This window comes from Anneissia japonica, unplaced genomic scaffold (assembly GCF_011630105.1).
Source record: "Anneissia japonica isolate Jap-2015-1 unplaced genomic scaffold, ASM1163010v1 scaffold3474_len973312_cov172, whole genome shotgun sequence".
Lineage (NCBI taxonomy): Eukaryota > Metazoa > Echinodermata > Crinoidea > Comatulida > Comatulidae > Anneissia > Anneissia japonica.
The window spans coordinates 856,723-880,597 of record NW_022747780.1 but is presented as its reverse complement, the minus strand read 5'-3'; the positions used below and the strand labels follow the sequence as shown (position 1 = coordinate 880,597).

Sequence of the window (23,875 nt, the reverse complement as noted above, 5' to 3'; positions counted from 1 at the left end):
CCCTGGGATTGGAAGGCAAGCATTTTATTTAACTCCACACCAACTAACGAGATGCGGGATATCATATCAGACACAATTATATTTTGGTGTTTTGTTGTTCTTATAGAAGGTCAAATCCATAATGCTCCTGCTTCTGATTGTGGTTTGTGACAGTAGCTGTCCATCTACTTGGTACGCCATACCTGGAAACCGATGCATCAAAGTATACGTAGGGCAGACAGATTTGTTTAATATTCCAGGCACTGAACCATGCGCGAAGTTCTCTGATGATACAAGGGTTTCAACATTTTTCCCCGTGACAGATGAAAACTACAATGTTACAAAGTCGTTACTTTTGAATCTAGTTCCTTGGTCATCTCTATACTATCTGGATTGGTCCACTGATGGAACTAACATTTTTGATAGCGATGGAAATGGCGTATATCTGAACATAGGAAATCTTGATACAGCCGCCATGAACTGTGTTGTTGTTGACATGACGACTGATACAGTGAATGCATACTGCGATGACACAGTGATTTCGTACGTTTGTGAAATGAAACCATGTGGTTATTAGTAACGTTTTTGGGAGATGAAGTGCGATCGCTGGAATAAAAAAGAATTATATCTTTTTTGTCTACTTATTTTATGCTACAATCATATTATTCAAATCATTTAACGAGTTCTGTTTATTACAAAATACACAATTAATTATTATTAATCTAAAAAAAATGGTATTAAGTTATATTAAAGGATTTTTTATTTTGTTTTTTAGAGGCCATGTTATTATTTGACAGTTTGGACTAAATTGGCAATTCATTTCATTGTATTTTTCTATTTCTGACTTCACATCCATTAATAGTTATACCAATAATATAAGTTTATAATGATAAATAAATTGGCAAATGGTATCAATGTAGTACAGTGTTTTTATTTCATAATATAAGCCTAAAAGAACGAGGTGATAGTACACTAATGTCGTCCTGCAAATTTCTATTTCCTTTCTTGTTTTTTTCTTTTGGGATTCTGTTACCACGTGCCTCCGATTTAATGCAAACGGTGAAATCCAGGATTATAATAACAATTGTCATCAAAATGATTATGTGTTTTTAAATATTTCTTCAATTTTTATTCAATGCTGCAAGTGCCATCAAGGGGACGATGGGTTGCGTAGGCATCCTCCCTAATCGGGAGAGATCCACATTTCTAAGATAGTCCAAAATATAGGCTTACTGATTATAATATTTGTTATTTACTGTAATAAATTTATAAAATAATGAAAATGCGAGTAATGGATTAATATACATTATACCTCCAGCTTATGAGAAAATTAAAAAGCGATCCGGTTGAGAGTAGAGGGAAATCAAAGGAGAAAAAAAAATAACATAAAACACACCGGTGTAGTCACTTCTTAGCTAAACCCTTGGTACTGGTGTCTTAAGCTGAGCAGTGACTCGCTGTCGTCCGACCGTCGGTCGGTTGACGAATCCAACTCCGCTCACTTTGAGCGCCGTCAGACGACGCGACGCCGTCTGCTGATTGTCGGTGGCAGTCTGAACGAATCGTCATAAAATACGATCCGTTGCGCCCGCGTCGTGTGGCGGTTGCGTTATTTATAGGATCGTGTTGGCCGGCGACTGTCAGGCGCTGAGTATGATGACGGAATCACATTTTGCAATAAAAATACTATATAACAAATTTTTAAAAAAATAGACGAAGATCACTAACACCGGTTACAGCTCACATAATGACTTGAAGTCACTCAGATAATAACGCATGACACAAACTATTCGACATTATTAGAAAATACAAGCCATTGAGACCCTATGGAAAATACTTCACCACAGATCGAAACTCATGATTTCAATCAGCAGAACAACCGAATCATATTCTCAGTGGAAAGTCTGTAAGTAACGTTCGATATTATCGACCTTTATTTTTCATATTGTTTAGTATAAGAATAATTATTTTCCCGGCCCAGGGCCGGACCAGTGTCCAGTGATATCGCAACAGCACATGTTGTATCTCAGTAAGCACATGACTAAGTTATTCTCCACGACGGGGATGGGGGAGGGACGCGCAAGTTTGAAGAATACCTTAAAACCTCGAATAGAAGCACAAATAGGCTTAATCTCGAGAAGAAGCTCATCTCCAATTGACTATCCCCCCTCTGTTAATTTGCAAAAGTAGCCTCGAAAAGAAGCTTAAGCCCATCTCGAAAAGAAACGCATGGCCTACACTGTACATGAATTTCAATGAAACAAAATAAATTAAAAACACGCTTCGTTTACACGGTAGTTTAAGTGATTTAATGCCGGTTAATACACTCCATGACACAGACTGATGTTACCCTATTTGTTTTTTTATAGTACAGTAGTAGTAATTCCAAAAATATACAGCATTCATTTTGAAATAAGCTTCCCTCTTTACTTTGCAAAATTAGCCCATCTCGAAAAGAAGCCTATCCAAAGCTCGCAGAAAAAAGAAGCCCAGGGCTTCTATTCGTGGTTTTACGGTATTCCAATGGATCTTTCAACTAAGTCCTGCGCCCCATGGATATTTGTTGATAAGTTACTACACAAAACGACAGTGTAGAAACATACGCACACAGTTGCGTTTGCGGGACAAAGACAACACATGCGTTTATAGGATATGCGCACATTCCTGGCCTTTTCTGATTGGTCATTTTGTTAAGTTTGATTGACATTCTGGTCCATGGTTTACCTCCAAGTTATTAGCCTTGGAAAAAATAATAATATTAATATAGCGATATTAATTAATTTATTATAATTCGTATAGTACACGATGGCGTGTTTTTCAATATATATAGTATGTATTATACTTTCTAGTATACAGTAGTATCAATGTTCTTTTCCGATTTTTATCATATTTAATGACCTAAAAGGCCTGTCTAGTAATTCTGTTATTAAATGGTCATTTTAACATCGATGCTCTATAATCAAGTCTTTTATCAAAGAGTATAGAACTGGTCCGACTCTCGTAGTTTCGTTGGAACGTAATCATAATTGCAAAAAGTACTACCGCGAAGAGGCGTGTCCTTCGAGTTTCGAGCTCCATTCGAATTTTAATATGGCGCCCCCTATCTCCTGGTAGTACTTTTTTTTTTGTGTGTGTTTTCTAACGTTTCATTGCCTGCATACAAAATGAGGACAGAGTTGGATATCTTGCAATTCTATACTATCTCGCCCCTCCTTTGTGCCTATAATCTTCCTTTATTCTGTTTTCTTCAAAGCATTTTCAAGCCTCATTATTCTAAACACAGTTGCAGCTATTCTCTCATATGTGAGAAACATCAGGGCTGCTGTCAGCACGGTCTGAATGAGTTTGGTCTCCAGTCCTTTGTAGAGATGTCGGAAACCATGAGTTCTAAAAGAGACATTGATAGATTAATAAAACAACTGATTAGTTTGATAATAACAACAATAATAGCGATCAGATCAAGGACTTAGCCTCTAATTTATTGATTTTTCCTAGTAGATACTGTTGGAGAGCTCCACCAGCATTTGTTTATGTCGAGAAACTTTTTATGTTGTTGAATTTGGATTTCTAAATTACATTTTAGGTTTTCCTAAACCCAGAAAGAGTAAAGTATTGAACGCTATTGGTGCAAAGAAGTAACATGGAACAGCATTCGTGCACAAAATCGATTTATTTTTAATAGTTTTCATTAAGACAAAATCAGTCTATAGCAATACCAGCAACTAATACCAATAATAGTACTGCTACACAATACTAATAATAATAATAACAACAACACCTTATTATATGTTTAAGGAGGTCAACCGTCTTGGTTGGTACATCTTTCTTGTTGCCCTGGTTACTAAACTGAAATATAAAACAAAAGAAAACCAATTAAAGGCTAAACTTTGGCCACCATTTTGTAATTTATTTCAGTAGTGACAGTTTCAGGAATTTAAAATTGAGGGGGACTAGGGATGAAATTTTACATATGGGGTATTGGGGCTGAGGTGCAAAATTTATATGTCAATGGCACTTTTAGATGGCTACAAATTGCATTTCAAATTCGAACTCAAATTCGAATGCAAATTCATTTCCATTTACCATTTCAAAAATTTAAGGGGAGATGGGTTGGCTCCATCTTCTGAACCCCTTTTCCATATCTGTTAAGTAACAAACTTGGACATAAAATGGGGAGTTGTTAAGTGGGGAGGTGATATGAACATGTCAACTTAATTAATCTACTTCTTTACTTATTCTGTGTTATAATGTACAATATGATATAATTATCATCATTATGAATTGACTGATTTGGACTGAACCATTTGCGTGATAGGTAAATTGCATTCCCAATATTGCCAAACCACAGAGCAATAAGTATGGAATTAGTACCATAACTTACCCTTTGTTTACTCTGTACCACTTGTAGTGGGTATGTTAATACTGTCGCCACAGCTTTAGCCACTGCACCAATTAAAAAATAAGTTACATTTCCTAATTCCTAATGTAAGAAAAAAAAAACACTTTATGTGTTAAAGAAGTTTAGAATTATTCTGATGCTGATATTTTTCTTAGCCAGCTAGGTAGTGAGAAATTTAATGTCTCACATGGCAAAAATTTATAGTGAGCTAGGCAGTACAGTGTTTTGCAAGACCACTGAATTTAAAAAAAATCATGGCATATAGTATGGTCTGCTTCTTAATAATAAAATGTTAATGAATATTGTTGCAGTATTCGGAAAATATATACTATAAACTATAAAAAGCAGACAACAGTATGCTGTATGATTGTTTATATGTCTTGGCCTTTGACACAGATGGGAGCACTTTAAACTATTAGATGGCTTATTGATATACTGATTTGTTAGATGACTCTGAGTAAGCTATGGAGTGATAAAAGTAATGATTTACAGTTTTAAATTTACAGAGTTATCAATGTACAATTTGCCCACCAATTGAAACCCACTTTGGGACCTAAAAATTTGGGGTGGTCTTGGTGTTCGGTCTATACTTAGAGGTTTAGTTGTGTGTTAAAAAATTGATGATTGTCATTTTGTTCTTTGAAAGAGTGGTCACGAATGAGAGGGGTCTCGGAATTAGAGGGGTCTTGAATTGGAAGGCGCACTGTTCTGTACATAACAACATCATTCTTGACTTGAAAAATCAATCAGAAATCTCATACCATAGAGTGAGACGCCCCCTGTCGCCATCGTTTCAGTGTCTGGTAAACCATGAACTGAATTGCAGGGTTACCCACTAACATTAAAGATGACATGGTTCCATTCCAAAGAGACCAAAATCCTTCATCTTTGATAATCTTCTTAAACGCATCTGAAATTATGGATCAAATGCTCAATAATGTTATAAGAGTGATGTTTTGCCCCACTTGACGTGTTATCGTACCGAGTAATCAGTGCCGGTACGTTCCCAAAAGCTTAAGAATAAATTTTGCATTGATTCGGGTGGACATCAAACGCAAACACACATCAAAACTTAATAATGTTCTTCAAATATATATAATCTTTGAATTAAATATTCTTCTAGGTTTATCATAGCATTTTTATCAGAGAGTACAAAAATGAATGGTTCATCCAATTTACCTAAGCTCTTTATAAAAACCAAATGCATTATTTAAACACACATTCATAACATAATAATATGGAAAAAATAATGATTTAAAAAAAAAAGAATAGTAATATTTATCTTTGATAATAATCTTCCTGGCCACAACCCCAACTTTTGGTATACACGTCTATCTGAAATTAAAGACCACTTTTGGGACCCGGGTTTCCATGTTTTTTAGCAGCTTTGGTCTCCAAATACATTTGTTACCATGGCACCACAGAAAAGCAGTCTTTAATTGGAGGTGGTTTTTAATTAGAGGGAGATCACTAGCCATCTTGTTTACTTACCTAAGATACCTTTGTAGTAGGAAGGTTTGTTGGAAATCTCTGACTTGAACTTAACACCTTGCAGTTTCAGTCTTGTATTCACAACCCACATTGGAGTCGTCACTAAAACATTTAAAACACCTTGAAAAATAAATAATAATCCAAATTAATGGTTACCCTCTCTATACCTAAAAAGGTATATATTTTTGTAACAACACATAACAGTTTAAAAATGTGTATTGTAGGCAGTGGCGCAAATAAGAGGCTCATGGCTAAGGCTTTTTCTTTAGGCCTTATACCCAGACTTTAAAATATGGACAGTGTGGGGAGTATATCCTCCGCGCAAATATTAGATCTAGAAATCTGCCTGCGCATTTTGGAATATAAGGGCTGATTTCCATGCAGATTTGGCAGAAAATTAACCCTTGGTCCATCTTCTAATATATAAACCATGTATTATGCAGTAGTTATGATTTTGTGCACCTTTTTCTCTGGTGATTTTCAAATTGTAGGTAGTTTTTAATGTATCAATCGTGCAATTAAAATATTTTACAGGACGGATCCTACTACACTGGGGATTGTGTATGGCCCTAGTGAGGTATGGGACAATGTCTCTGTCCATTTTCGATTTTTTGACATTTTCAGGGCCACTGAGCCTAGGACTTGTTTGTGGTTAGAGGGGAATGTGTTGATTGACAGTGGAGTGTGTTACCAAAACTGTATGCAAGTTCACAGACTTACCTGCAATAATTCCAAATATAAGATCTTTGAAGGCTTTGTGCTGAGGTAGTGTCTGCACATACTTAGCCTGCAGTCCTTGGAAGCAATAGAAATATACAAAATTGGAACAGCACAAGCTGGATATCACTGGGAACCAGCCTTTGTAGAGAGAGGTACTGAGAAGGAAAATATGTTTATTATTACTATCATTGTATTTATTCCTGCAGTGGCATATTTAGTATTGGCGTAAGGGGAAAGGAAGCTAGTGGGGTAATGATTAAAAAGTTAAGAGTGCTAAGGGAATAAGGGGATGTAAAATAATTTTAACAGCTCAGCTCTACCTTGTTGAATGGAACGGTCACAATTTTTCCAACTTATAAAAATATTCTTCCTATTGCACTCATAAACATACATTATTTTGTATACCACTAACCCTGTCAAATGTATACATATTATTATTGTTATCATCATTAAGATCATTCACAAAACATTATTGCAAGTCTGAAGGAATTCTTTTTTTCTGAAAGGTAAATTATAAAGTATACTTACTACCCTTCTTGCTTCAAAATTTCACAAATAATGTGAGGAGTAGATTTAGCTTGTCGCTGGTCGTCAACTAAAAAATTAATTGACAACAAAACATGATTATATTAGTCTAAATCAACAAATGATGTGTTAAAAAATCCCTCATAATTTATATCCTGTCTTCTTTTAGGCTTAAAGATGTATTGTTCCCCTTGAAAATTTTGAAATCCATATCGGACCATCACAATAGTTATTCTGGTTGAAGATTAACTACACTGGCATTGTTTCTCATTATCTCTGAATCACTTGCCAATTTTAGTAAAACATTTATGATGCTCTACATATATCTTACTCTTTTATTGTATCTTCAAACATAAAAAAAAATTAATTACCTTGGAGACGGAGCCTAGCTGTATCTAGGGGAAAGAAAACAGTGATAGCTGTCACACTTCCCTGAAATCAAAAGTGTGCAGTTATTTATATTGATTTATTTATTTTTCATTTCACATATATATTATAAAAAAAAAAAACATGGACACAAATAGTGGCCCAACAGCCAAATTGCTTGTGAGCCTTTTTTCAATAAAATATACTTTTTAAAATATAAATAGCATATCATGAAAAACAAAGCAGAAATCTGGCGAATAATTATTATGTATATCAAAAATTAGAGCTAGCATATATTAATAGGGCTATACTAAATTTTATAGTCAAAAGCACTCAGGGTGCTGACAAAAGAAGGGAATACGTGACTAAAAGTTGGTGCCAAGTTCTACACTTGCTTCCTCTCTAACCATCTGATAAATAATAGTATAAATTGGATATGCCAGGGTCAAAGGGACTAGGCCTCCTAGACTAGACCTAACTGGGCCTCTAGACCGAGGTAGCGTGCGGTTGACTTGGCTTCGGGCAGGGCTTTAGGGGAACTCCCTAGCCAAACACAACATTGGTTATTTATCAACATCTCTACAGCTAAAACTTACAGCCGCACCAGCAATAGCATGCACTAGGGTCTTGTAAGTAAACAGCTTAGAACCGACATTCTCCGTCACGTCACCCATGTCGTCTCTATAAGTATAAAAAAAAAAGTCTTTCAAAAGATAAGTAAATAAAACCTTAGCACCACTCATAATAAATGAACTAGGCTTAAGTTTTGTAACTTCGCTCTTTCAGTAGAAAATAGCGCCCCCTATCATCGTCCACTGATTCTTGGGGATTCCCCACTGTGGTACTTCCACCAACTGTCAGAGAGTGAGGTAATTATCAGTGGCGTAACGCTTATGCGCTGTAGTGGGGCGGTCCGCAGGGCCCCGACCCCTAGGGCCCTACCCATTGGGTCCTTAATCTAGCACCCAGAGTCAATGGGCTTTGGTTGTACATAACAGCATCTGACAGCATCATGTTTCTCTGACGTCGACTGTGTGTGTATGCAGGATATCATATAATGTCCAGTGGCGGATGGGAAGCCAGCCTGCCGCCTTCTCCCTCCCCAACTAAAATTTGTCAATTTTCTATTTTAAATGGAGATAAAATGAAAATTATATTAAAATTGTGAGTCTGTGAGTGTCATTTCCGGCCATCTAGATGCACCATAATCATGTCTTACCTCAGCCCCAATATGGTGGGGCTGTGATCGATCGTACAGGGCCTCCATCTGCGAAAGTCCTACCCTATGTGAGCCTCGCTAGCCTGCTATTTCAAATTCCTGGATCCGCCGATAATATTATATCATTTATTCGTCGTTTAAAAACATTTTGAATACAATGACAAAACAAGCAAATCTAAGATCCCACAAAGGAATTGACGACCGGGACCCAAAATTCCCCCAGTCTCAGAAGTCACAGGGCCCCCAGTCCCACGGCGTTACTGCCACACACCGGAAATCATAACTGTCTCACAAAGCCTCTAATTTTAACTATAGTCGTACGGTACGGTCCCGCATTTCAAATTGATTTTGGATGAAACACGCACTTTGAAGAAACACATGCGTGATCATAAATTTGTCACGCATTTAGCACAAGTCTGCGTGATAACAAATTCAGTGGAAAATGTATTTAAAATAAGAAGAAATTGGTTTTATTAAATATATAAAGAAGGTCATGCAGTAGCTTGAGTTAATAGAGAGCTTTTGTTAACTCGTTCTAGAATGAATTCAGCAGGAAAAATTCTCTTTCACCCACCAAAAAACCCAGCCAACCACTCACTTAGTAGAACCTAGTCGCATGCAGTCTTGCGCGTTCATTGTCACAACCAATTACATTACAGTACATTACATCTTATGTTCCAATTCGAGCACTTTTTTTATTTGTTACTGCCGCGTTACATCAAAGTAGATGCCAGAACAATGTCTCAAACAACCTTAGCTTGCTGGCTGGCTGGCTACGACACTGTTCATTGAACAAATGAAATGTACACAGCCAACAAACAGGAGAAGAGAAGAAGACCTGGCACTAAATCGACACAGGGATTGAGAACACAACTGAGAAATCTCTTATGGAAGACAGAAAAAGCTGGAAAAAAAATTATTTGTCACTACTGTGAGACAGTTAAGTATTATAGTGTCTCAGACTTCATAGTTTCTGATTAAGATATGGTAGAAATCTTACTCAAAGAGACACACACAGAAGATCGTCTCGGGCATAATATGAAAGAAATAATCAATATTATTGATTATTTCTTTTCAGAAACTATATTCAAAAAAATCCCCATATATTGGGTAAGTTTTATTTAGTGAGACATACAGATACAAATAAATGGTGGCCTAAAATATTATTAAATGTTTTAATGCCCGGTGTATTTACCTTTAATTAAAAAATACGTACGGATGTTGTGGAATTCACTCACAATTAAAAGAACAATACTATTTTTACAAGATGAAAAAAAATATATTGGCAGCGGTGGGATTCGAACCCACGCCATCGAAATGACTGGTGCCTTAAACCAGCGCCTTAGACCGCTCGGCCACGCTACCTGATGTCTAGAATGGGTACGATTATTAATATAGATAGTATTGATTATCAACAACAAATTTTTTTTATAGAATTTTTTTGCCTTTTGATTAGTTTTAAAATATTGCAGAAGATTCCGATTCCTGTTTTTTTAGCTTAGCCTTTATACTACATTGCTCATTAGAATATACCAACGCAACACTGACGTTTTGAAGCAAAGAGGGTTGAAGTTCAAAGTTGATGATATCCCATGTGTTGTGTGTGACCTTTTGCTATCCTCGGTGGAGAGCTCGTGTCGTCGCGTGTCGGCGCATTTATTTATGGACCAGGCCTAGCTAGGGAGGCCTAGAGTAGACTACACTACAAATATTTATTACGACTGTTTCATTTAATAATGCTTCGTTATCCTTTGACTTGTATGTGTCGGAATATTCGTTCATATGCTCAAGTTAGGCATTTTAAAAGTGCGTACAGCCTCGAAAAATTATATCCGAACAGCAACACCGATGATATTGCAGTAAGGTACAGCGCTGCGGAAGGTGGTGAAGTAAGTTAAAACAAGGGAGGAGGGGAGGTGCTGGCGAGAAGTCACCTTACTTACTGGGCTAGGACTAGCTTGTTTGTAGTAGATTTTGCTAGTTTCTATTTAAGTCATTTAGGCCAACAAGCCAAAATGGTATCTATTTGCATGAGATTTGGTGTCTAGGCTAGGCTGTCCTGTTTTTTTTTGTTTGTTTTTTTTTCGAAATTGCTTCAATTGATAATTTTACATACCGTAGGCCTAGGCCTAGTTAAGTGTTACAAACAATTACTGTAATAATTTATTAGGCCTAGGTCTATATTAAGATTGATGCCAAAAATCGACATGGGTCTAGCTAGGCCTACAATAGTCAGCCTAGCTAGACATATTACTACTATAATACTACTAGGTCTATCAATATGACGTAGGTAAGAATTGCCCTAAACCTCAAATTTCTTTTACAACAAAAACAGACGAGTTTATAAAAGAACTCCAAAATAAATAACTAGTGTACATCAGTTTCAAACTTACATTTACACAAACAAAACAAACCCAAGACAGTCAACTTCATAAATGCATGTCTGAATCATTGTTTGCAAATCCTTTGGCAATGGTTCTTTATTATGGACTTTTCATCACATACTAATGATGAAGATCAAGGCTACTAGACTGCACAAAATTTACATTTATTGGTTACAAATTTAATTTTTAAATAAATGAAATATAATTTTAAATACTTTTTATATATTTTATTTAGGATGAACATTGTATTTTATATATAAATGTTTATCACTTTTTTTTTTATATTTAGGATGAAATATTGTATTCTATATATAAATGTTTATATCTTTTTATATCTTTTATTTAGAATGAACAGGAACAGTTCAGTGGTTATATACCTGTAGGTAGGTAAACAAATCCACAGTGTAATATCACATCAAACATGCTTTATAAATACAGTACATTGCACCCTCCAATTGGAGACCCCGCAAATAAACCTTTCCACTGAGCTTTGCTCCTTAGATACTGTTGCTAAGGTCCTGTTCTGATTGATCAATGTTCAGTTTGATTGACACTTTGGAAAGGTCTATCCCAAGACCCCTCTAATTCGAGACCACTTTTGCAAAGAAACAAATAACAATCTTCAATCCTTTAGGGCTCATAGAAAAAAATCGTTAGATTATCACTCCCACCCGTGTCAAAAATTTGGGAAATATTGATGCGGGAATAAAAAAACAAATTTTTTCCGCATCATTTATTTCAACAGCATAAAAAAAATGCAATTTTGTGACAGGAATACATTTTCTTTAAAAAACAATAAAGTTAAAACCAGTTTTTAATTAAAACCAGTTTTTATACAATATTTACAATATTCTTGCCAAAAAAAAAACATTCCCTCCCTCATCGATAAAAAAAAAAAAAAAAAAAAACCCCAAAAAAACTGCTCTCATTACTTTAAAAAAAAAAAGAAGTGATAATCTAATAATTTTTTTCTAACCCCCTTGTGGAGACCAAACCCGAAAACCACCACAAATTTTCAGGTCCCAAAAGTTGTCTCATGTAAAACTATCTAATTTTGTGTTATGTACCCATATATGGGCATGATGATATCATAGTACATCCAAATATGGGCATTTCACATTTATTTGTCACATAAAAATTTTTCATAGTGAGGACAAAGTTTAACATTGGTTTTGAGAGAACTTGAGGAGCACACATCTGCCCAGAAAAAGTTTGCTGAAGCTACATCATTTGAAAATATATATTAACACTGTTTTTTTTCCCCTCTTGCAGATAAACTATGTGTGAAACACAGCAAGAGTAGCGGGCCTGGTGGACAGAATGTAAACAAAGGTGGGTGATTTCAGTGTCGGTATAACTGTCCCTTACCTGCAAATGTTAATGGACAGATTAGTCTGTAAAATTTGGTTTTTAAGTTTAATTTTTTTTTTTTCAAGTGTGTGAAGAAACACCAGTTGAAGGGTTCACACACCACCTTCCAAAAAAGAAACTAATGTTACCCCAGTTGTTTCCTGAATCGAAAATGTTTGAAGCAAAAAAAAATCACGCTCAAAAAGATCACCTCATATCGCCTTATTTTGCGAGCTACCACCCCCTCCCTTAATCATCGAGTCCCTCACTTCAGCTTCATGTTCCCCATCACCCATCCCCCCATTTCAAGACTCTTGAATAATATTATTGTAATAACCATTGCCAAACAGACCTGCATTAATGCAGCTCTGTTTTTTTTTTTGTTTTTTTTTATGATTAAGTGATTCAGTTCCTTCACAGATCTCTTTGTTGTACTTTCTTTTTAATTCACTATGTACATACCTGTAATTGTTATTGTTATTACAGTAAACAGTAAAGTGGAAGTACGTTTCAATGTAGCAGAATCAGATTGGTTACCAAAGCATATACAAGATAAACTTTTAGAAAAGGTAAATTACCTCTAAAGAAAGTTTCATAGCTGTTAAACGTACACCAGTGGTGGCGCCAGTATTTGCCCGACGGGGCCCCATTGTCCCCGACGAAAAAAGTGGGGGAATAATTTCCCCCACCTGAACTCCCATCACCACCACTGCATACACATGAAAGTGTGCTGTTTTAAAAATGGGTAAGACAGCCCCACATAATGGTCTCGCAGCTGCATCATTTGTTATGCAGCAGAGGAACGTATTACAATGGTTGTAGAAAATAAAATTCTGATTTTCCAAGTAATAGTTTTGAAAAATATCATCCTTGTAGGATTTTGATAATAAAAGCAACATGATTACAATTAGACCTAAAAAAATTGTTTGTTTGCTCTCCAGCGCCCACCACTAGCTGAAGGAAAAATAGGGGCGGCGTTTGTCAAATAAGTTTTTTTTCCGATTTTTTTTGTTCGCAAGTTTTAAAAAGTGATCTATGTTTTTCTGGGTATAAGCCTGTACTTAATTTACACTGCTCTGTATGTACATATAATTTTGAATACATGTATTTAAATTAAATTTGCCTTATCACCTTAATTGTTTTGACATTTCCCACTGATGAAATGCCATGTACAAATTCTTTCAGAAAAAAACAAAAGTAACAGTCGCTGGTGATTTTTACGTCACTTCAGATAGAACACGTTCACAAATGACAAACTTTGCTGATTGTTTACAAAAGATACGTGATGCAATAGCGGAAGTAACGAGAGAACCGAAGGAGCCGTCAGATAAAGATAAGGCTGTACTACGGATGAGGTAAAAGTTTTATATTTTTTTAAAGAATTTACATCGAGAGTAGGGAGGCAGGAGAGAAACTGCCATGGGTTATAACAAAAAAGAGGCAAGTAGGTTGGCCGCGGTTAAGACAGGGGAACCGTGACATACGGCCATAATATCTGCGAATCTGCCTGCTAATCTACCTGCGAATCCTTCTACCGCACTACGTAAACAACATCATACACACTAGCTACGTAGTGATTCTAGTAACGATGGATTGGTCGTTATAAATTGTGCCCGCAAAGTTGTTAACATTAATTTAACTATCATCCTCTACGAAGGAATTGTACCTTATAAAAAAAACAAATAAACAAAAAAAGCTTGCTAGACATTACTGAGTAAGTGAAAGTGACAGCCCCACGTAGTGGGTGTCCTCTCATAGCTGCGTTTAAGGGCTTATCATTTGTTTACAGTCATAGTGACGGTATTGCTCTCTCTTTACTTTCTATACTCTTTGGTCCTATAACAAATCTGTTACTGTAATTCAAACATTAAGATAGGAGCTAAAACCTGCCTTAAATATTAGCAATAACTCATCTAGAATATATATACATTTGATTCCTTTATGCATGTAATTTCTGAAAATGTTCTATCTTGTTTATATATTTTGAAAATGTAATGTATATTTTTATATTTTTTATTAATAGTTAAACATTGTTTTTGTTGAGCTCTGAAAAAAAGGGAGTATTTTAAAACAGATAATTTTATAACTGTATATTATATTGTATAATTTTTTTTTATGTATTAGATATTTTGTGTTAATGATGATAATATAATAGACATGTTGAATAAAAAATAGTAATATTCAGATTAATGCATGTAATGTATGTATTGAGCTGTTACCTTTGACTTAAAAATAGAATTAAATAATATTAATAAGGTTTTAGCTTTCCATTTGTGTTTCATTGAAAATAGCTTATTTGAGACTAACATGAGCATTTCAACATTCTAATTAATTATTTTAAAGGACTTTCATGTTTTGATTACATTAATTATAATATCAGTAACAAGCATTATTTTGCTCTATTTCTTCTTCTTGCAGGGTTGAAAGAAATCACCGGGAACGCCTGAAGGCTAAGAAAATTCATTCATCAAAGAAGATAGACCGCAAGATATATGTAGATTAGATTTCAAACTTTGCATTCATGCTTGAACAATTAAAGTATTTAAAATGAATATTGGTATGGAGTTTACTTAATCTTTTCTTTTGTTGTTCTTTAAAGATATACTGTAAATAATTGAATAACCACCTCAGAAAAATATTACTGAATAGGTAGTGTAAAAGCATTTATTTAATAAGAACCACTCTCAATTAATTGCAGTGCCATTTTTTTTATAGATTATATTCTATTTTGAGTAAGTGTAGTACACAATTATCAAATGTACATATTTGCCAACATGTCTTAATGTATATTCTATCATCAGAACACTCTTTAACAACCAGTTTCTCAAGTCGAAGTTGGGCTCTGTCCAAAACATGGTATCATTATAACATGCCACTATTTTTTTATTTGCACCTCTCTTAAATACTCGCCTCATTAAATCTAAAATGCGACCTATGCTTTTTTTGGTTATTTACTTTTATCTAAATCACTTAAACAATGCAGTTGTAGTAAAGTTAAAATCAAAGTATAAATAATAGGAAAAATACAATGCTATAGTACAGTATAGTAAATGTAAATTAAATGGACCTTTCTGCTAAGTGCAGCTTGCCCCTTTGGAAATTATTTTTAGGGTCCCACAAAATGACTGTTAAAACATTATGCGAACTTGTGCGTTTGTGAGACAACGCGCGTATTCCTAGCTCTGTTTTGATTGGTCAGTTTAGTAAGTTTGATTGACACTTCAGGGTGGTATGTCGCCCACAAGTTTTTGGGAGTCTCCCGGAAATCGGAACGGTCTTCCGCACTCCTGCAAGCGAGCAAGAATCTTCCGAAAAAAAAGGAAAAAAAAAAACCTCATCTACAATTTTAATTATGTTTGCATGTTTTTACTACTTTTATTATCAATTGTCTCACTGAAAACAGTGTCGATGGGTCTCACCATGCGCAAAAAAGTAAATACACACTTAATGTACAGCAGTCACGCTCAGCGAAGCCACAATAAGCATATTAGCACTAGGCCATATACCGTACTCTATAAAATATATAGGCCTGTTATAAAACATTATAGACATTATTTTAGACTAAGTTACTGGTTGAACATTCTTAAAATGGAAGACACAAGACTACTTAAAATTTCATATGCAGTAATTAACAAAAATCGTGGGCTGAAAAGGAGAGAGATCCCCCCTCTCCCCCCCCCCACCTACGGACGGGAAGAAAAAAAGAACAATTCGTCGTGGAGAAGAAAAATCACAGTATATGTATTTTTTTTACAAATATTAGTAGACTAAATAAATATTAGTTGATTAAATAAGCCTATGAAACTCCCAAATTGTCATAGTTTCCCTGGGATTCGCCTCGTGGATCACTTCCAAAAGATTTCGAGCGATGCCAGATGTTTTCATACAATCGCGCACGCTCGCCGATCGCTTTCGGTGATGCTGATTGGTCGGTCGAATCAGGGACCCTTCCCGATTGCGTCGGGGACTGCTACGCATCGACCCCTTCGTCACTGTAGCCTTGTAGAATATTAACAGCTCCCTGGGCTAATCAGGTACTGTATATTGCGCGAAAGGTGACAGACCTCCGGCTTGTAGGCAAGCGGCTTTATAACTTTAATAAACACTGTTTTTTAATAGGCACCTTAAATATTCGCCTCATTGAATTGAAGCATCGTAAATGTTATAAAGTCGTGCAGGACTGGGCTTATTTGATTATTTATTGTTAGAACACTTTAAAAAATAGTTATAATAAAGTTAAACTTTAAATATTAATAATTATAGGAGAAATACAAATCTATATTAGGCCTATAGTAAATCTAAATTAAATTGACGTCATTGGAGAATGCATTCATAATTGATTAACAACCAAATTTATCCTTCTATAGAAACACCCTGAGCCGTATTCTTGTGATGAATCACATGACCTGATGAATCACTGATTTACTTGCTGCAATAATAATGCAGTCCGATTTCAGCTCCGTCCATATTATCATTTTTTTTTTTTGGACAAAAATCTGTTGTATGCCTGTAGGCTACCGGCATTAATATATTGCGCAAAAGGGTGACAGACCTCCAGCTTGTAGTTAAGCCATTGGCGGATCTGAGGGGGAGAGTCATCGGGAAAGCTCATTTCCCGCCATTTAGGAATCAAAATTTTCATGGGGGGGGGGACACCCGAACCCCCTTTCCTTTTCGGGGTTCATCGATTCATTGAAAAAAGAATACGGCGTATGCAACTAATCAATTTATTTTTTCTGTATGTATACCGCTACACACAATAGGCCTAATTTAGGCCTACTGTAATAAGAATGAGAAAGTTTACCTGACCGTTTTCAAGAGAAGGAAAACCTTGAATTTTGAAGAACTTCAGTGGCAGATTCAAGGAGGCCCGGGCCAGCTCATTTACCGCTATCCAGGAATTAATTTTATTTATTTATTTATTTTATTTTATTATTTTTTTTTTATATTTTTTGTTTTTTAAAAAAAATTTAAACCCCCCCCCCCCCCCCCCCCCAAAAAAAAAAAAACAAACAAAAAACAAAAATAAAAAACAAAAAAAATTACGACTCGTTTAAATTCACCTATTGTTTATGTGGCTGGTATGGGCAGGGAGTTGTTATATCACAACTCCCTGGTATGGGTATATTCCAACACGATTTAAAAGCGTGTGCTTTGTTATAAATGTTCCACTTGAACGATTCCAAGGGCAGGGTTCAATTGAAAGTAAATATAGGCCTTGGTCGATCAGCTGTTTCGTACTCCAGTAGTGCTGAAGTGAAAGAGATCGTTAAATTCATCGTGATCTATTTCGTCTATAATCTTTATACATTTATGTAGAGTATTAATGATTAGCATACAATAAAAACCATCAACTTGAACCAGCTTGAACCTGAAATAGAGCTGGGTTTTTTGCCAATGTACTGCAGGTTACTCTGTGTCAACCGGCAAAGCATCGACCAATCAAACGGCTTGTAAATCATCGTCTGAATAACCATTGCAAAGATCTACGGCTTTAGTGTTCAACACCCGGTTCAGATAAACAGCACTGTAAGTAGATAAATGTTTGTTGTTGCTTGTATATCAACAGTAAGACTAGAACATTCCTTTAGGCCCCGTTGTTTTTGAGGGGACACCCCTTAAATAGCAGTTTTCGAGCCTCAAATAGAGGGGAAATATATTGTTTTAACACATTGCCAACCCATGAAATTCGGGGACACCTCTATAAGGGGGAACTTTCGGTAACACGAAAGTGGTGCCCCTTAATAATTGAGAATAGAAGTAGTGGTTATAATAGCAATAGTTTCTGACCTGTTTTTCTATGCGATACACACAAATACTTCTTCTATTTATAAACGGATATTGTCGATGTTAATTAGCCTGTCGAGGTACATAAGGATGAATTGCAATCTAGCATCGAAGAACATTTTTGTATATTTTTGCCTATTTTTCAATAGGCCTATTACGGTATATTATATGGGACAATGGGATGAGGACTGTGACCTACAGTTAAAAGTTCATGCTAAAACAATAAAAAAGGTCCCGTGATCCAAATCGAAAGCAAACATTCTCTTCTAAGCTAGTGATTATGAATTTCCCTTTGAACGTATTGATTTTACCTATAACAACTCCCTGATTTTACAAGTTAATCCTCAATTCAAAGTCATATAATTGCTCTGCTTACCTATAGAGCAAAGCTTTATACAATTTCCTAACTAATCCCATCATTCCAGGCTTGTTAATCAGGGGTGGCGCAATATTACGTCACTTCTAAAGACTTGCTTTAAATAGACGTAAAGCACACTCTAGGCTTACATATTCTATATCCTGTGCATGTGTTGTTTGTCGTTTTAATTTTATCTTCCAGGCATAAATAATACAGACCATCAATGAAAGTTTCAATCTTGAGAGATTCAGGGCGAGAGGGGCTCTTGTCTGACGTCTTTTAAATGTCATTATGGTACTTTCGATTTTCTGTGGAGTATTTCCGTCCAGCCATGTACCACCTCTTTGAAAGTGGATCCCCTCCTTCCAAAATTTCCCCTTTCGAGATAGCATATTTGTGCTGTCTCTCGTCCACACCATAATGACAAGTGTGTACGTGGTCGATACTGGATCCGCAGTCATGCGTATAATGCCTGATATAGCAATTATTCATCATGCTCTTTCATCTTAAAAATTTTCCATAATCAACTCAATATTCTTGTGACCTTATATTGTCAATGTAGTGGTAGCGGAATGGATGTTTAAACCTATAGATATCGATTATACTTTTGTGCATATTATTGTTTTGTTGTATTTATTTAAATTAGGGATGCAATGGTTTATTTAGAGATACCAGCACATGCCTGCACAATCAACAATTTGTTCGATTGATGATAATTAGACCTGGCTGTCAATTGAAGGGATTTGTAAATGGCCTATGGAATTTTACGAACACAACCACTGACAAGCACTGTTTGTACGTGTGTCTGAGACAACTACTGTATATACAGTTGTCTCTGTTTGTATTAACGTGCCACGGTGTTTTTGAGAGAGGAAGATTCACTGACCGATCCGCCCCTGGTCACTATGAAGAAACGGTGAAATTTAAGACGAATTCAATTTTATAATTTGCTGCCCCGTAGGTCTATACCATGAGTCAGCAAGAGTCATCCGACTTGAATTTAATGAGAACATTCAACATATCAAGGGTCGAAACATTCATTTTTATAGTAATGTCAACAAACCTGTCATAAAGTTTGTAAAATCTGCATTTGAAAGGCGTGCTGCTCTTGAGGCTTCGACCTGAAGACAGTGGTTGAAAATGTGTGTTCATTGCCCGTGATATACTTTCAACTTTCGTTTGTATTACACAATTATTTTGTCGTCCGTATAAAATCACCCCGTCTAATTCTGAAACTCTTCTTTTAAGCCTAATGGCCTCCGACACACCAATGCACAGATGTTTTTTTAAAGCAAATTCACATTACCGGTACCTTTTAAGGCATATGTCATCCCTTGCTTACAAATTCACGAATCAATATCTGCTATGATTATTCCTATTCTTTTAATTAATTCATGCAAATGACGTCACATAATAACCATTGTTATAATCAAGTCATAATTTTTTTTTTAAATACAAATTCACGACTCGCTATGATTTTATACAAATTCAAATGACGTAACATGGGTCTAGTTTATTATTTGTAATTATTTTTACTTCATTAATGAATTTTTCTGGCTGTCAAATTAAACCTATTAGCTGTAGTCATGCCACTCGGTTACGTAATTACTTAAGGTCGTGAAATAAATATTAAAGATTACTACCAACTCATTACTTATTATTCATTATTTATTCAATAACAGTAATTTAGTAATCGAAATCTTTTACAGGTAGAAAAATGCAACGTTCCCAAACCATCTTGGATACTGGGAAGCTATTACTGCTGAACATTAACAGGAGTTTTTCAAAGAACTATGGATGTACATCGCCTATGAAGGTCTTAGTCTCGTTCGATGGGTGTGTCGCTGCTAGTGAGGCCCACTTCCTGAAGGAGTATCGCCGACGATTTCCACACGAGCCGTACGTAAGGGTGGAGGAACGAGAGGGCATCCCATTAGCACATCAGTACGGTCGACTTCGTCCTGATCTTGTCGTACGTTTTTCCAAGCTTCTTTTCTTGTTTTTCTTAGCCTAAAATGCTCAAAGTGTTCAGTATTTACTTACTTTTATAAATATTGTCCTATTTTATTATTAGAAATAATATAATAATGATATTTATTATTATTAATATTGATATTGATGTATTGACAATATTAATATCGACATTATAATAATAATAATAAATAATAATAAGCCTAAAAAATTATTATTATTATTATTATTATTGTTATCATTATTATTATTATTATTATTATTATTATTATTATTATTATTATCACCATCATCATCATTACCATTACCACCAGTAGGCTTATTATATACCGGTATAAGTAGTAACGAATATTATATTAAAATACATTAGACTTGTACAGAATTAATAATGAACATACGGCCTGCACATGTGGTCTATGAGTTTCGATAAATAATGTGTTTTATTCATTTCAGAAATAACCACTTAACGAAACATTTTTTTTTTGCCAAAATGCTAAGTTCGTTCTTAAGAAATAGCAAAACAATACTCACAACTGTTTTTTTTATTAATTTATTTATTATTTTAAATTGGAAAAAAAACTTACCTTAAAATTTAGGTTTGAGAGTGCCACTTCTGGCCATAGATGTGCCGCAGCCATAACATTTTTACCTTAGCCCAAACCATGGTGAAACGAGGGTGGTTTGGACCCCGCAACTGATTTAATGTTATGCCTATGGACGCTCGTTATAGATGGATATTTTACGTAGGCCTACATTATTATTATGTATTCCTTTTGTACCTCACAGAATAATGTTGAGACTATTCTAAAGACGTCAGGCTTTTTCGTCAAAATGGCACCAATCACAGGAGCTATACAGGCGCTGAAGGAGATGCAAAATAGTGAAGAGTAAGTCGATTCGTCATCTTCATCATGATCATTGGCATAATCATTTGAACTCAGTTATTAATTATCGTTTACGTAATTACCATCACATCTTCTTCAGCAATTATCATCATAATCATCATCATTATTTATCATCCTCATCCATTGTTGTCGTACGTCGCCGTCATCTTTGCCATGGATCGTCGTGGTCATCACCATTGTCGTCGGTATCTTCGTCTTCGTGTCGTCACGATTGTCTCTACTTCGTTTCTATCATCAACACATATCAACAATTATTATCATCATCATTATAATCATCATTATCTTCATTTTCATATACATTTATAATCATCATCAATATTATAAAAAATAAAAGAAGAAATGTTGATATAAGTTTAATCTCGATATGAAGCCTTATAACGTTTCAAATGCAACACTTTGTTTGGAAGTTCTTTTCCATAATAACTTCCTGGGAAATGTACTGTAGGCCTATACCGGTATTTATTCAGAATAAATTGACATCAAAGCTAGGGTTTTCTGCCCTAGAAAATGACAATGTTAACGTAATTTTAAAAGCTACTGAAAATGCATTGCATTTCAAGAAGAAAGTATCTGTCTTTGTCGGCCATTTTGAGAAGAACCCCATTTCCCCTAATTTCCTGCAACATGCTATTTTTGGCACCGGTCATATTATGACGTTACCATGACGTAATTATGAATTTATATATAGAAATCTAGACTGAGGAAGGAGTAGAGCAAATCTCCTATGTAAACGTCTCGGCAACACAATTAAAAATTGTTGAATACAAAATATTCAAATAATTATAAACATAATTCTGGTATTTAAATACAAATTATAATTGGATGATAGGGGTACTTTTTCTTCCTCTAGTCTTCAAGTTTGGCAAATGTCGCCAGCATCCGCCATTTAAAATTTTCCTATGCGTGCTATTTTACCTTTCTATAGATAGCGAAAACTTGTGTTTCAATAAAATTCGTTAGTCTAAGGAAGGTACTGCTGTGCTTATTTCATTTTGCATTCCATGCACTGACTAAATAAGGCTCAAACTTTCATTACCTTTCTGTATAGCAGCCCTGGGGCGGACGCAGTGGTGGTGCAGACCTGTAAATTGTATCCAAAAATGTTTCTATTGTATTGTTTATATGGAACATAGTAACGGTAAGATTTTTAATGTATGAAAATGCATTTTCCGGGCACCTAAGAGAGGTCCGACCATATTCTCAAAGTGTTCGCAGCTCAGCCCCGACCGTGGGGCTGAGGTGGTGTGGACTCTCGCGCAACCCCTACCACACCATATTCTGAATCCGCCCCAGCAGCCTCACGCCTTGCATTTATTTTGAATAAATTTTGCACATGGATCTTTTGCTTTCAGATTAGATGTCTATTTATATGTTTGTCCGAATCAGAATTCACCCAAAGCATTGCATGAAAAGGTGAGATGACTGCTGCCTCTGCTTTCTTCTATTCACGACAACATACCGAATAACATCCGCGGGGTTTGCAATAATCGGGAGATTTCGCAACTTTATTTTATAACGATAACAAATACGAATACGTCATTATCGTTATCGTCATTCGTGCCTAAAACATACTTGACAATAATATGCTGTACGAGATGAATAAGATTCTTTATTCGTGCAAAAGGCATAAATCTCCTACGTTCTGACAAATATGCTACTGTAGGGAACGGGTTGTCTAAGAAATTGATGACGTAACCGTATTCGTTATCGTTTTCGTAAACTTGCGAAAACTCCTTAATGATTAAAGAATATTTATAATATTGGCTAATACTAACACCGTAGTCTACATTAATGGACTGGGTACACATAGCCATAATTTGGTCGACGGGAGAAGAGGTGGTGGAACTGTCTTTCCGGGGCGTGCTAAAGGAAAAATGTATCTGATTGTGGGAACGTCCTCGAAGGGATCGTGTGGGTGGGGTACAGAATTCCTCGGAGGGGATCCAGAGGGGAAAAGTCCCGGAAACTCCGACAATTAAGGGATTTAAACGCTAAATTTAATCTAGTTTAGTTAACTTCTCATAATTTGTAAACAATTGCATATAATTATTTTCTTGACAAATTATGTTGAGCTCCCCGACAGGGAAAAGCTCTTTCCCCTCGAACAAACCCTTCCCCTACTTCTCTACCCTAAGCTGGCGCCATCATTGTCATTCTATTTCATGCATGTGAAATACCGTATGTTTCCATTTATGTTTTATCAGTTTCAATGGATACAAAAAAACTTAGGCCAAGTGTTTGTGGAACGTTTGATAGTTGCCAAGGACCACGCAATGCTCAAAGCTGATCTACATATCGACTGGAAGGAAAACTGTGATGGTAAGGCGTTTTTACAACACAATGATCCTAATGTATTCCATTTGGAGTGTCTGTTCTTAATGAACTTTCTTCATTAAAAAAATCCTACACTCAGTAAAACTA

At 35.5% G+C, this 23,875-nt stretch overlaps 3 protein-coding genes and 1 non-coding gene across 4 annotated transcripts; 2 read left to right on the top strand and 2 right to left on the bottom strand.

The window, feature by feature from the left end:
• Positions 1-1,890: 1,890 nt before the first annotated feature.
• On the bottom strand, positions 1,891-8,243 carry LOC117120610 (peroxisomal membrane protein PMP34-like). The gene is made up of 9 exons (XM_033265643.1): positions 8,077-8,243; positions 7,486-7,546; positions 7,118-7,184; positions 6,590-6,744; positions 5,870-5,989; positions 5,140-5,288; positions 4,361-4,459; positions 3,758-3,825; positions 1,891-3,366 (listed from the first exon to the last, which is right to left on the bottom strand). The coding sequence occupies exons 1-9, from the start codon at positions 8,221-8,223 to the stop codon at positions 3,213-3,215; spliced, it is 1,020 nt and encodes a 339-aa protein (XP_033121534.1). The 5' UTR covers positions 8,224-8,243; the 3' UTR covers positions 1,891-3,212.
• Positions 8,244-9,982: 1,739 nt separating this feature from the next.
• Positions 9,983-10,064, bottom strand: Trnal-aag. Its single transcript has one exon. It is a non-coding gene; the product is annotated as a tRNA-Leu (tRNA).
• Positions 10,065-10,313: 249 nt separating this feature from the next.
• LOC117120594 (peptidyl-tRNA hydrolase ICT1, mitochondrial-like) lies at positions 10,314-14,985 on the top strand. Its single transcript, XM_033265624.1, has 6 exons — positions 10,314-10,588; positions 11,430-11,466; positions 12,356-12,415; positions 12,920-13,002; positions 13,619-13,788; positions 14,852-14,985. The coding sequence occupies exons 1-6, from the start codon at positions 10,436-10,438 to the stop codon at positions 14,934-14,936; spliced, it is 588 nt and encodes a 195-aa protein (XP_033121515.1). The 5' UTR covers positions 10,314-10,435; the 3' UTR covers positions 14,937-14,985.
• Positions 14,986-17,625: 2,640 nt separating this feature from the next.
• On the top strand, positions 17,626-23,860 carry LOC117120624 (5'(3')-deoxyribonucleotidase, cytosolic type-like). The gene is made up of 5 exons (XM_033265658.1): positions 17,626-17,962; positions 20,288-20,550; positions 21,336-21,436; positions 22,807-22,867; positions 23,659-23,860. The coding sequence occupies exons 2-5, from the start codon at positions 20,296-20,298 to the stop codon at positions 23,848-23,850; spliced, it is 609 nt and encodes a 202-aa protein (XP_033121549.1). The 5' UTR covers positions 17,626-17,962; positions 20,288-20,295; the 3' UTR covers positions 23,851-23,860.
• The last annotated feature ends 15 nt before the right edge of the window (positions 23,861-23,875 follow it).